The 14132-nt window shown below is 42.2% G+C and overlaps 1 protein-coding gene across 3 annotated transcripts in view; it reads left to right on the top strand.

Annotated features, from left to right (window-relative positions):
- The window catches only part of LMBRD2 (LMBR1 domain containing 2), a 40830-nt gene that overhangs the window by 2564 nt on the left and 24134 nt on the right, over positions 1 to 14132 (top strand). For all 3 annotated transcript variants that reach the window (XM_048503386.1, XM_048503385.1, XM_048503384.1), the window contains exons 2-4: positions 8706 to 8935; positions 11367 to 11455; positions 13183 to 13278. In XM_048503386.1, coding sequence (XP_048359343.1) covers positions 8762 to 8935; positions 11367 to 11455; positions 13183 to 13278 — 359 coding nt within the window. In that variant the 5' untranslated portion in view covers positions 8706 to 8761. The remainder of the gene's footprint in view (positions 1 to 8705; positions 8936 to 11366; positions 11456 to 13182; positions 13279 to 14132) is intronic.

Here is a 14132-nt window from a genome sequence, read left to right as displayed (position 1 = left end):
GCTTAGTAAAAGGACACTTCTATCTCTAAAGAAAGAACTTTTCAGGTTGATAATTATCATATGTCCTTTGACAGTAGAAAACATTATGTTCCTGATTTTCCAGCTATTGAGTCTGACGCTCTGATCTACTATACTACATGTTTTCCATGATATACATCTGTTAGATTGATTGCTTCTCATTCTAGCATTCTCTGGTACTTGTACTGTGTTTTGATCATATCATTAAGGTGGTATTCTGTGGATTAAACTGAGAAGGAGTGTTGGGCCTGTTCTAAAATGACATGCTGTACAAATAATAAAGCTTCCCTTTCTAATGAAGTGAGCTATAAGTATAATCGCAGAAAAATATTTTAATTTAGCTGTTATTGGGAAAGGCTTAAATATGGTGTAATTAAGGGCCTCTTTCTGTTTACTTATTCTTAGAGTCCAGACAGAGAGACCAAGGTTCACATTTTTGCTTCCTTATGAAACTCATATGGAACCTTGAGTTGATGATGTAGGCCTGAAATCCTTGACCAAAGGCACTTAGACTCACACAGAGAGACACATTCTCTTACGCTACAAGCCAGACTCATTTTCCAGCCTTCAGTGATTTGTATTTTATATCTAAAGCATCCTAATCAAGGGTGGTGGTGGTTTGATGCTTGGAGCCAGTGTGGGGCTGCACTGGAATGTTTGCCCACACTGCCAACGCCCAACCTAGAAACGGCTGCTGTTTGAAGAGCCCCGCTGGCCTAAAGTTGGATGCCAGGGTAGCTGGAACAAGCCAGGGGCATTCACTGGGGTAGAGCTAACAATTCAGTTTCTACCAGGATTTTTGCCCAGGAACACTCCTGGCACAGCCCTCGGACTTATGCCACCCTTTTAAGTGGCCTAAGTCCACTTTAGGCTTCGGAGGCTTTCAGGCAGCTGTGATTTCCCAGATCTTCACTGCCTCCCCACACTGCCTGGAAGCCCTTTGGGGACAGCATGGTGGCAATGCTGTCCACGGCCACCACAGCCTCTGGGTTAGGCTGTAAATATTGTATACCACAAAACCTAATCCTAGACTCTTCAGTTTCTCATAATTATGACAAATTGTCATACATAAACATATGGGTAACCTTTTTTGTCATCTGCACAACAAAAAGATAATATCTGACCCTAACCTAAGCTCCCTAGTTTCTCATAACTTCATTATTACTTTAAGCAACTCTGTTTAGTTGAGTGTCAGAGCCAGTCTAGAAAGTTACTGATGAATGAATTCATTCACCATCACTGAACGGAAAAAAGTTAACATATAAACAAGCAACAATTGTTCTGCTCCCCAGGTGGTTGTTTAGTTGCCCTGCACCCGGCCAAAGCAGAATGTAAGACTCACTGACTCAGTTAACAGTTCAATACTTAAAGCTTTAATTGTAACAATGTTGACAGACCCTGACTTCTCCCGGGTCTAACTAAATAAAGGTTACTTTGTTGCAGAAACTTTCTGGAGTCTGGAATTTATTGTAAATACTGTGAGACTATAACATCTATAACTGTTTAACTTAAATACTGTGAATCTATAACATCTTTGACTGTTTAACTTAAATACTGTGAGCCTATAACATCTTTGACTGTCTAACTACTGTGAGCCTATAACATCTTGGACTGTCTAACTTGTTGCTGTCACCCAGCTTCCGTTGGCAATTCCTAACTGTCAGCTGTCACTCCAGCTTCCGCACATTCTTAACTGCACCAAAACCAAGACGGAGTTGCTAACGGGTAATAACTGCCTTCATAGAACACCAGCCCTAGGGCTTCTTAAAGGGACAGAACTAAATCTCGTTCCTCTCCCACTGAATACTGTTACAAAGACATAGCTAAACCCATACTCAACTGTGGGGAAACTAAAGGGAGAATAAACCACAAAGGTACCTCTGTGGGGCATGACACTTCACCCTTAAAACTTCCTCTGGAAGTTTTAATTTTATCAACTCCCATGGTAACTATACTTTAAACTATTCTTACTGTACTACTCTTAATAACTATCTATCCCTAATACATAATATCAGCTATGTTAACTGTAAACTTCTATGCTAACTATAACTATAAACTTCTATGCTAACTATAAACTAGTAACAATCTTGATTGGCAGAATTCAAACTGCTTGTGGTTCACTGAAGTCTTTCGAACGTTCCAGGAAACTCTGAATAAAGAAGAATCTCCATCTTCATTCTTAAAATCAGAGGTTAAAGCTTCATTGAGGTAGCAGAAAATGGACGTTTTCCAGCTGCAAGACCACTTTATCCACCGCTACAAAGAGAGAGGGAGTCTCTCCTTTCATGTTTCTGTCTGTTGCCACACTGTAGGGTCTGAAGCTTTCAAGAGTTATTTCTAGAGTATAAGTTTGCTAAGGCAAGGATTGAGGCTGCCGCGATCATGTAAAAGCCAAGGAAGGCAGCCAACTCACCTTGCCTCCTGGAAAGCTGAACTGTGGCTTATCAATTCTCAGCCAAAGCCTCTTCTTCACCTGTTGCTTTAGTTGTCTTTTATTTTAACCTTTACACACTCCTTTGTGGTCCCTCTCCTGGAACTACTTTTCTACCATTAATGTCCAATGGCCAGAACCCCTCCGTGGAGATTCTTTTTTTCTTCATCAAGACCATCAGCCTCCTACTTGAAGATCTGGTTGGGGTTCTTCCCATTTGCTTCTTTTTTTGTAACAAATGGCAAAATATTTTTCTCTTCCATCTCTTCCAGAATGCATTAGCCAAAGACTGCACCTGTTGCCATTGTTTGTAGTGTATTCCTTTTAAATCTGAGGCTGTAGTTATATCGAGGTCCACTCCTGGAGTATTGGGTAAAAGTTAACAAAGTTGCTGGTGTTAAAATGCTTGGATTTTCTAAAGTCCGGCGAAATTGGCGCTAAAGGCTGACTGGCTAATTGACTATAGAGACTACCTCTCGCCATCAATGTAACCTAAGAGCTTCGTGGTGCAAGATTGCTAACATTTCAAAGGCATAGCATCCAGGAGTCTTTTTTATTATTATCCCTATCACTCTCTCCCATGCTCCTCCCATTATGGGACATATGTGAGTGGGATTTGAAAGAAAGCCATTTGCAGCCCTCCTCCCTGCTTTAGGAAATTCTTTTTGTGTTCAAAACAAACCAGCTGGGCTCTTCCAGAATGAGTCCCACCCCAGCCCCTAACCTCTGGAGCAAATGGCATTTCCTGGGGTGGGACCTTCTAATTTGTTCTTTGACTCACTTAACAATCCTTCCTGGACAATCACCCAGCCGATAAGCAGCAGAATCTTAGCATTTGGGTCAAGCTCTGGTATCTTTGTCTGCTATAGGACTCCAGGTGCTTGTGATCGATGGCGTGGCTTCTTACGTTTCTTGTTGGGATTTTAATCTTTTCGGGTCTCTTAGGAATATGTTGACATTCATGGAGTAGGTAGTTTAAATTGCTCCTGTCCCATCAGTTGATTGCCAGAACAAATCCTGGTAAAGTGCTGTTCTTTTCCTGTCATGAGATTTGATTTCCCACTACATGTGGTCATGAGGCATATTCTATCTCTTCTGAAGGTGTATGTTAAACTATCTCAAAAAAAACTCCTGGAGTGGCTAATGAAGTATCGCTTTTAAGGCGCTCTAATGCCACATACATACGCTCGGAGCTTCTGATGCCGGCGTTGAAGCTTTTGAGTAAACATCTGCGGTACAAATCCGGATGGCAAGTACATATCTTTTATTTGTTCCATCGCATATGCAGCGAATGTACGCCCAGCTGTTGCCGCTCTGTCCCTCCTTTGGTTGTGATGGATTTCTCCTTGGTGGATTATTTTCTGGCCTCTTTGGTCTCTTTCTTTGGTAACTGGAAGAGGTTTTGCATGCGATGTAATGCTGGAACAATGCCGTTGTTCACTGGGAAGCATTCTTGGCACTCCTCCTTTACCTTCTTTGCATTCAGTTGGCCATATGGATTCTTGAAAGAGCAACATTTTAAAACACATTGTACTTCTGCTGCTTTATGTAGGACAGGCGCATTTCATAAGGCATATTCTCTGAACTCCCTTTGCAGTCATTGAGGTTGTGCAATTTTTTTATGAACTATGGACACATAATTTCCAATGGCTTACTTAAAGAGAATTGTTTAACTTTGAGTTTGTATTTGTCTCTGTCTTCCTAACCATAACTTGAGGGTTTTACTCTTTAAACTCTTGGAACGACTTCTTCTCTTCTTCTAACACCTTGATACAAAGAAGGGAATCCTGTTTTGAGGATCATTTTCTTTCTTTAGCCATTCTTGATATAAATCTTTTACAAAGATATGAATATGAGTGGATACCTTTGCTGATGGATTCTTCTCAGAATTAAAAACTTCTTTTACCACATTGCTCTTTTCAGGGGAAAGCGGGCAACTTGTCGCATAACTTCTCTTTTGAGTCAAATGCCGATCCAAACATGCAAGTCCCTGGCAGCTCGGGGTTTCTTCTTTGCCAGACTCCATCTCTGAAAGCAGATCTATGTCAAATCCCATACAGTTTTCTTGCAATCTTTCATTGCAAGTTTGGGGAAAAGGTTTTAAGCCTTTGTATAGGCTTTAGAAGCTCTCTATTTCTGAAGATGCTCCATATCTTTTCGGCCTGAAATGCTACTCCATGCTCGCTTTCTAAAGCCATGTGAGGGTTTCTTTACATGTGCTACATAGACTATAACCCTTCTTCTTATTTAGCTGGCCCTGATTTATGTTGTTCCCAACCAAGCTTATAAGCAAAGGTCGAAGCTCTTCCTTTGGCATCTAGCTCTTCCAGGTAGGTCTCTTTGAGAGCCTCTGGAAATGTAATTTTCCAAAGTAAAGTAGTCTTCTGGAAACTTATCAGAAAACTTCTTGAATGCCTCTCTGTCTGCTAAATCTCTTCTAGAGTTTCTGGAAAGGGTAGCTTTCAAAACATCTGACAAATTTGGGATGTCAGGTTGCACAATAATGGGATTTGTTGCCTGATGATGCTGGAGTTAGAGCATATAACTGTAATGAAGCTGATAATTCCAGGTAATAACTGTGTCTTCAGGAGACTTCTGCTCCTTGCCCAAAAACTGTAGAGTCGTAAATTCGGGCATCCCAACTGGATTTGTAAAGGTTTTCCTCCCTCATTCTGTTCATTTGCTAACTGACTTTGCTTGCTGATTACTTAAGGCAGCTCATTTTGTGGTACTGTCTGCTTTGAAGCTCACCACTTCAAAACTGCAGCTAACCATGCTATGCAATGTGATTTGGAACTGGATGACCATGGATTGCTGCACTCTGGACATCTGGGGACATTAGATTCTGCTGATCTCTGCAGCTGCCAGATGTTCTATCACTTCCGAATTCTTCCTAATCAGCAGTCACTTCTCCAAAGTTGGATGTCTGTTGGATTAAATAGGAAGTATACAGCCTTTCATCATAGGGATCTTTCTTCCCTCCTAATATTTCCTCAGAGCCGGAAGGTAACATAAACTCTCTCTTTTTTAAAGGCCTTGCTCCAAAAAAACTTGGAGCTCTCAAGTTATCAGCTTTTCTCTGCCTTTGCTCTTTGTTGTTTCAGTGTTGACAAGGCTGCTTCTACTTTTTGCTTCCTGGGCTTTTAACTGTGCCTGACGGTCCAGCCGCCTCCTGGGCTCTCAGAGCGAGCTTGTTCTTCAATGATTTCTTCCGTTTTCGCCTTAAAGAAATCTACTTTTGTCTTTTGCAGCCACGCTGCAAAATTCAGGCTTTGGCTTCCAGGATCTTCATTTCCATAGCCACTCTTGGGAAACTACAAGAGGCACCTGCTATAATTTGAGCAGGCTGACCTTGAGGTGCTTCTCTTGTTCTGTGGGATGTGTGTGGGAAGAGCGAGGTTTTTTAGTTGCAGATTTACTGCCACACTCCTGCTTGGCACTTTCAAGGTGTAACCTTTCTTGGAAGGTGAGGTGACATTCCTCTCTTCCTATTCCTCAAGTGTGAGGGATGCGAGTGCCTTACAGTTGGTTTTGGTGGATTGTTCTTTTCTACTGGCGCTGCTGGGATTCCTCTGATTGTTGGACTTGCTTGCAATCCCTGAAACTTGCTGGATAAAACCACATATAATATTGTTAGAAAGCAAGAAAGTTTGCCTTTTTTTCTCTCTGATCCTTTCTCCATCTTTGTCTTGATATTTAAAGGCTTCCTGGACGTATTCATGCAGCTTCTAGGAGGGACATCGTGAATAGCAGCTTTTAGCTGAAGCCTTTCCAAAGTTCCGTAATGTATTTGTAAAATTCCTCCTTACAACTTAATATGCTTCTTCTTCTTGTGCAAGGCAATTTCCAAATTGATAAAAAATCTAGGAGGTTCTGTATTAATTTCAGAGCATCCGAAAGCCATCGAGGCTTCGATATATATTCAATCTTGCTCTTGTAAAACCTGCTGACATACCTTTGGTAGTGGGCTTTTTTATTTCTAGCATTGTTTCTAGGAAATAGGAGCTTCGTTGGCTCTGAGCGGGTTTCTTTTACTCTTTCTTGTGCATTGCCGATTGCTCCTAGCAAAGAAGACTTCGAGATTTTCCTATGCCCAGCTACTTTAGAGGGGCTTGTAGGAGACCAATCTTTCCTCTTTCTGCCGGGTGCTCTTGTAGTGTAGTAAAGACTTTAACTTCTTCCTATGCCCCAGCTTCTTTAGGGCTTATAGGGAACCTAAAATCTCTCTTCTTCTGCCAGGTGCTCCTAGCAAAGAAGACTTCAACTTTCCTATGGCCCAGCTTCTTTAGGGCTTATAGAGAGACCAATCTCTCTCTCTTCTGCCAGTGCTCCTAGCAAAGAAGACTTCCAACTTTCCTATGCCCAGCTTTCTTTTAGGGGCTTATAGGAACCAATCTCTCTCTGCTTGCACAGGTGCTCCCAGCAAAGAAGACTTCAACTTTCCTATGCCCAGCTTCTTTAGGGCTTATGGGAACCAATCTCTCTACTGCTTGCTGAGGCAGACTATCTTCTTTGTTCCTTTTACTGCAAAGGTTCCTTGCCTTGCTTCTCACTGACTGAGAACTTTCAATTCGCCCTTTTTGGGAACTGCTGGAAACATTCAAGCTTTAGACTGTTCTGCCTCCCAGGTGGTTGCTTAGGTGCCCTGCACCCGCCAAAGCAGAATGTAAGACTCCACTGAGCTCAGTTAGCACAGTTCAATACTTCTAAAGCTTTAATTGTAACACGTTGAGGCAGACCCTGACTCTCCCGGGTCCTAACTAAATAAAGGTTACTTTGTTGCAGGTTCCTTCTGGAGTCTTGGAGTCACAGATTTCATTGGTAAAATACTGGAAGAGACTATAACGTCTTGGACTGTCTAACTTGTTGCTGTCACCCAGCTTCCGTTGGCACCTAACTGCCGCTGTCACCCAGCTTCCGTTGGCCCCTAACTGCCAAAACCAGACGGGTTATTGCTGGGTAATTAACTTCGCTACTATAGAACACCAGCCCTAGGGCTTCTTAGCGGATATGAACTAATCTGGGTCCCCCTCCTACTGAATACTGTACAAAACATAGCTAAACCCATACTAACTGTGGGGAAACTAAAGGGGAAATAAACAAAGGCTCTGTGGGGGCATGACAACAATAAGAACTTCATGCACATGTATTTGTTATACAGGAAACCATATTCTAATGCAAAATAAGTTTGCCCTCAACCTGAGGTTAACTGAGGCACACTATAATAAAATAATTGCTGAAAACAGTAGGCAAAGTAACGAAATTTCTAGGAGTTAGGGCAGACTAGCGCCTGAGTTTTACTCAGTCCTATGTGTGCTGACAGATGGGCTTTTTGCTTTGTCTGTCTTTCTTAAAGTGAATGGTCTTTCACCAATTGGATGGGAAACAAATACCCAACTTGGTGTATAACATATTTTTATTGAATTTTAGTTTCCTGCTAAAGGACAGGAAGCGCATTAAACTAGGTATCATTATTGTATATGGTATGCTGTCATACATCTGTGATGTGGTCATGGGGTGGCTGTTAGAGGGACTTAACTTCAGCACTCAGAGCTTGGCTTGGATTCAGAGAGCTATGCACCTTATACAGCATTGCACTTACTGGATGCTCATTGTTATTGGTCAAAGCAAGAAAACACAAAATGTGGAGACACAAAGATCCAGTGAGCTAAATGAAGCAAGCCCTGGTGGAATGTTGGCTTTGCACAGCAGAGTTTGTTGCCATATCACTATCATATTCGGGGCTGTTTTGCCATATTATGGGGAACCACAGTTGGTGAATCCCACAGCTTTTTCATTGTATGAACAAGCCTCAGTAGCTGTGATACTGTGATTGAAGAAGAGCTTGGATTTATACCCCACCTTTCTCTCATGTGAGGAGACTCAAGGTGGCTTACAAGCTCCTTTCCCTTCCTCTCCCCATAACAGACACCTTGTGAGGGTAGGTGGGGCTGAGAGAGTTCTGAATGAACTGTGACTAGCCCAAGGTCACCCAGCAGGAATGTAGGTGTACAGAAATACGTCTGGGTCACCAGATAAGTCTCTGCCACTCAGGTGTAGGAGTGGGGTTCTCCAGGTTAGAATCCACCTGCTCTTAACCACTACACCACACTGGCAATGGACCTGCTTGTTGGGTGTGGTTGGGAAAAAGGTTTTGCTGAGTTCTTCTTGTTGGCTTCCCTGACGATCTGTTTATTGCTAACCATGCGCCACAGCTTTTAATTAAAGGCCGTTTTGTCTTGTTTTTTAATTACAGCTATGAAATTTTCCAATAAATGAAGTGTACATCCTGGCTGGACTCAGTGGATAATAATGAGTGGTGCAGCTTTGGGCATTGAGATAGTGTTTGTCTTCTTCCTGGCTTTGATCATATTGCATCGGTATGGAGACTTCAAGAAACAACACAGACTTGTGATTGTAGCCACGCTTCTAGCTTGGTATCTTTGCTTCCTCATAGTATTTATATTGCCTTTGGATGTCACTACGGTAAGGAATTTCATTTTAGTCTTTCCCTTTTCACGGGTTAAGCAGGCATAAAGCGGCTTAGGCTGGAATAGTTGCAGATAATCCCTGGTTGCATTAGACAGTTTTATATTGTTAATCCCATTGTAAAAGGTTGAACGAATTTATTTAAAATTTGATTTTTCCTATAATCCCAGCTTTTAAAAATTAGAATGATCTTTGTTGCTGTTTTTATGTTGTTGTTTTGCCTATCTTAGAAAGGAAACAAAGTGAGTATTGTTCATCTTTATTTTAACTGTGTTCTGGATTAGATCCTAGCCTTACCGGTATATCTACTTGTGTTAAGAACAGCATTGTATGTATATAAAAGTGAAGTCAATTTTAAGGCTTCTTGCTGTAGCATCTATACCAGGGGTGTCCGACTCAGGCGTTTCAGATGTTCATGGATTACAATTCCCATCAGCCCCTGCTGGCATGGCCGTCTGAAGCACCAGAGTTGGACACCCCTGATCTATACAAAGTGTAAGGTTGCTTCGGTTTCTTGACAAGCCTGAAGCTAACCTTGAGTCTACATTCCTTCCTCCGGGCGTTGTGCCCAGGTCAGTCTTTATCTCTGTCTCAACATAGCTGCGTGCTTGCCATCTTTGGCTTCTGTTCTGTGTGAATCTCTATCTTGGTGGGAAAGCTGGGTTGTTTTGGTTTTGGATTTTCGCGGGAAAGGTTTCGCCCGTAAAAGCGGCGGCTGGGGGAAGTCTGGTCAGATTTCGCATTGTCTGTAGAAGATCATGATTGCCTACCAATAAATGAACTGTTACGGTTACTATTGGCCTGGACTATACTGATTCCTTACACAAAGGACCTAGTTCTCTCTATTAGACATACAGAACTCTGACCTGGACAGCCCAGAAAGAAAGAAAAAGTTTATGCACACCTTGTGTCAGTTGTTAAAACAGGGCAGGCTCTTAAGCTTAGGATGTTTCAGTTGCCTACAGCTTCTCCATTACCTGGAATAAATCCTTCAGCTCCTTGGATAAGCACATGGTAAAAAAGGCTGCCACTTGCAGAACTGAGGCAGCAGCTCTGCCTCCTTCATTGGTCCAGCCAGAATAACCCCCCTTCTATGCTCACTTTATCACTTCCCAGTCTCCACCCCCTTGACTTGATTGAAGTCTATAAAATCTATAAAATTATGCATGGGGTAGAAAATGTTGACAGAGAGAAATTTTTCTCTCTTTCTCACAATACTAGAGCCAGGGGGCATTCATTGAAAATGCTGGGGGGAAGAATTAGGGTTCTTCACGCAATGTGTGATTGGTGTTTGGAATATTCTGCCACAGGAGGTGGCGATGGCCACTAACCTGGATAGCTTTAAAAGGGGCTCGGTTAGATTTATGGAGGAGAAGTCGATTTATGACTACCAATCTTGATCCTCTTTGATCTGAGATTGCAGATGCCTTAACAGTCCAGGTGCTCGGGAGCAGCAGCAGCAGCAGGCCGTTGCTTTCACATCCTGCATGTGAGTTCCCAAAGGCACCTGGTGGGCCACTGCGAGTAGCAGAGAGCTGGACTAGATGGACTCCGGTCTGAGCCAGCTGGCTTGTTCTTATGTTCTTGGTCGTCTGGGCCAAGGAATCTTTTCCTGCTGGATCCAGGTATCTTCTTCCTGATGTTCTTCTATCATTTTAAGTCCTACAAATCTGCGATACTTGCTTGGAGAAGCAAGTATCCCATTGTCTCTCACTACCTGTATTAGCATCTCTAAAGGGTGGCTGGGTGGGGCTGGCGGTGTGCTCCCAGAAAAGAAAAGGGTATTTTAAAATTTCCCTTTGAAGCTCAAGCAGGAGGCATTTCTTCACAGTTTGTTTCATTGAAAACCCTGTGGGGTTGCCATAAGTCAGCTGTGACTTGAGGGCAAAAAAAAAAATAGACAGTGAATGGCTATGCTCTTCCTATTCTGAAAAAACCTGTTGCTTTGCATTCCTTTGCTCTGTGGGGCTTTATCCACCATCAGTGTGGTCCTACTAAATAGAACCTGTTCTCAGATAGCCCAGGAACTACAATTCCCTATCAGATTCCTACCAGTACGGGCCAATTGGCCATGCTGACAGAGGCTGATGGGAATTGCAGTTCCTGAACATCTGGAGAGCCGCAGGTTCCCTACCCCTGTACTAAACCCTGCTACTAATCCTGAGCATGCAGACCAGCTGGCACCAACCATTCCAACCTGTGCTCTGCTGCTGTCATTCACTGTCATTCATCTGTCATAGCAGAAGTATTCAGTGAACAGCAGCTGCAGAACTATACTAAAAAAATCCAAACAACAAAGGTTCTTTGATTTTGAGGTGAAAACGAACATTGGGTTTAAGTGTGTTTCTAAATTGACAAGTGCTTTTACAGCTTCCATTCTCCAAAATTGCAATTTTCTCTAACTGCCAACCTTTCTTTTGTTTTCTAGACAATATACAATCGATGTAAGCATGCTGTAAATTCTAGTCCATCTGAAAGTAGCATCACCAATGGATCTCAGTCAACTCCCACTTCCGGGTACAGAAAACTGCTATTTTTGCATAAGATGTTAACAAAATAGTTGGGGTGACTAGAAAACGTTTTGATTATCCAACAATAATGATGGATCGCTGAAGGCTTTCGTGGCTGGAATCAGCTGGCCGTTGTGGGCTTTTCAGACTGTGTGGCCGTGGTCTGGTAGTTTTTGCTCCTAACGTGTCACCTGCATCTGTGGCTAGCATCTTCACTTTGTGCCACGGACAGAAATGCATCTTGCCGTGACATTCCTCTGAAGATGCCAGCCGTAGATGTGGATGAAACACTAGGGACTGAAACCATAGCCACAAAGCACAGAAAACCCGCAACAGCCAAACAATAAACTGCTTGTTACTCTTTTAAGGAAAGTAACATCTCAGTGTGACATGAAGGCCAATTACCCACTGCCAGCTGTTCCTTGCCCTCGTCCATCTCTGGTGCAAAAAGTCACTTCAGAAGTGCACTCGCTTTGCCTAAGGAAAGTGAGAAGCATGCTCGGGGCAAGAGGAAGCATGCCAGGACAAGATTTTTTGAACCAATGCACCTCTGGTTCTGGGCACGCGGTAGGAAATCGGCCAAAGATATCTTCTGCAAGTTATGGATGAAAAAATGATGACTCGTTTAATAAGGCATCTCTATCTTTTTAAAGAAATCTGCTTGTGCTTGTATACATAGATTTATTTATGTAAAGTACTCTGCTACTATAGGAAACTGAAATTTACATGTTTTCATAATTCTGTGGATATTTTTCCACTTGTTTTCAAAGCAAATTTTTTTTGTCAGCCAAAGAAAGAGGCCTTTTACAGCTTTGCAAAATTGCTTGAAACTGGTTAAGAAAAGCATGCTATGCTTTCTAAGCTTCCATTTTTCAGAATTGGGTTATATAAATGGCATTATTAAAAATGCTCTTTATTGATCTCAGTGACCATGATGACACTTAGGAAGGGAACTATTTTTATTGCTTGTGAAATCCAAGCATGCAATTCCATCCAGTTGGAAGTTGAAATCAACTTTAATACAATGGATGACAACTGTAAATCTGTGGGAAGCGGAATAGATGTATCTTTGGGACCCAGTTTCATCTATTACCAGCCTTACATTTTAGAATTAGGTTAAATATATCAATAAGAGCCCTGTGACGTTGAGTAGTAAGCTGCAATACTGCAGCCAAAAGCTCTGCTCATGACCTGTGTTTGATCCTGACAGAAGTTGGTTTCAGGTAGCCAGCTCAAGGTTGACTCTGCCTTCCAATCTTAAGAGATTGGTAAAATGAGTACCCAACTTGTTGGGGTTAAAGTGTAGGTAAATGGGGAAGGCAATGCCAAACCACCCTGTAAACACAGCCTGCTTAGCAAACTTTGAGATGTGACATCGCCCCATGGCTCAGCAATGATACGGTGCTTGTACAGGGGACTATCTTTACCTTTTAAGAGAGAGGTGAATGATACAAGATGCTTCGGGTCTCCATTAGGGAGAAAGATGGGGTATAAATGACTCCTTTGTAGTTTTGTTAGTAACATGTAATCCTTACTGGAACAATGAAAAATTTGTGCTGGGAAGCTCGGCTGCCGGTCAGAAATGAAGCAGAACACGGCCATACAGCCCGGAAACCAGACAGCACCAAAGTGATTCCGGCCGTGAAAGCCTTCGACAATACAATGAAAAATATTGTTCTGGGGGAAAAGAGTTGTTCTTTGAAATCAAAATCTGTTTTGAATCTTTCTTTGCAGAAACCGTGAGTGTTTCAAACCATGGAGCTATATTCCTACTGGAATCATGCCCGTCTTCTGGCGTGTTGTATACTGGACATCACAGTTCTTAACATGGTAAGGAACTGGAGGAACCTCTGAAATGTTTGAATCATTTCTAGGTAGTACGGTCAAAGAAACCACCACCTGATTTTCTTTAATGGTCAATACTTATGTACTGTATATTAATGTGAGAAGGGTGTGTTTGTGATCTAAATGCTTGAGTTAAATTGTGCTCAGAAGGAAGCAGGAGGTATCTTGAGGATCTTCCTAGCTCTTTTTGCTGCAAGCAAATAAGTTGCCCTCCTGTGTTTAGTCTGTTTCATGATAGTCCCACTGAACTTGCTCACCTCTACTACCGTGTTTTCCCGAAAATAAGACCTACCCCAAAAATAAGCCCTATCATGATTTTTCTGGCTTTTTGGAGGATGCTTAAAATATAAGCCCTAATCCAAAAATAAGCCCTACCGGTAGTTACAGATCAGGATGGTGTGATCTAGCAGGGTGCTCCCTACCAATGAGGATGCAGATTGCATCACACATGACGGGGAAGCAACGGGGCTGCCGAGAGCCCACCTTAATGAATTGTGAAGGTAACGTATTTCCCGAAAATAAGCCCTACCCCGAAAATAAGTCCTAATGAATCTTTTGGTGCAAAAATTAATATAAGACCCTGTCTTATTTTCGGGGGAACACAGTAGTGGTATACTTTGTACCCTTTGCTAAGTGCCAATAGTGGAGCCAAGGTAGACATTTTCCCTGTGAATGGATTCTTATAGGAATTTCAGGAGTGACAGCCATAATTTTTCCCAAAACTGATAGTGGTGTTTGGAGAAATATATGTCTGATCGATTTCAAATACATTAGAAGGGGTTATGACTCATAAAATGTGTAGCTTTAAGAAGAGGAAGAGTTTGAAGAGTTTGGATTTA

The sequence above is a fragment of the Sphaerodactylus townsendi genome, linkage group LG07 (genome assembly GCF_021028975.2).
Source record: "Sphaerodactylus townsendi isolate TG3544 linkage group LG07, MPM_Stown_v2.3, whole genome shotgun sequence".
Classification (NCBI taxonomy): Eukaryota; Metazoa; Chordata; class Lepidosauria; order Squamata; family Sphaerodactylidae; genus Sphaerodactylus; species Sphaerodactylus townsendi.
The sequence above is the reverse complement of the archived record's forward strand: the minus strand, read 5'-3'. Positions and strand labels throughout refer to the sequence as shown.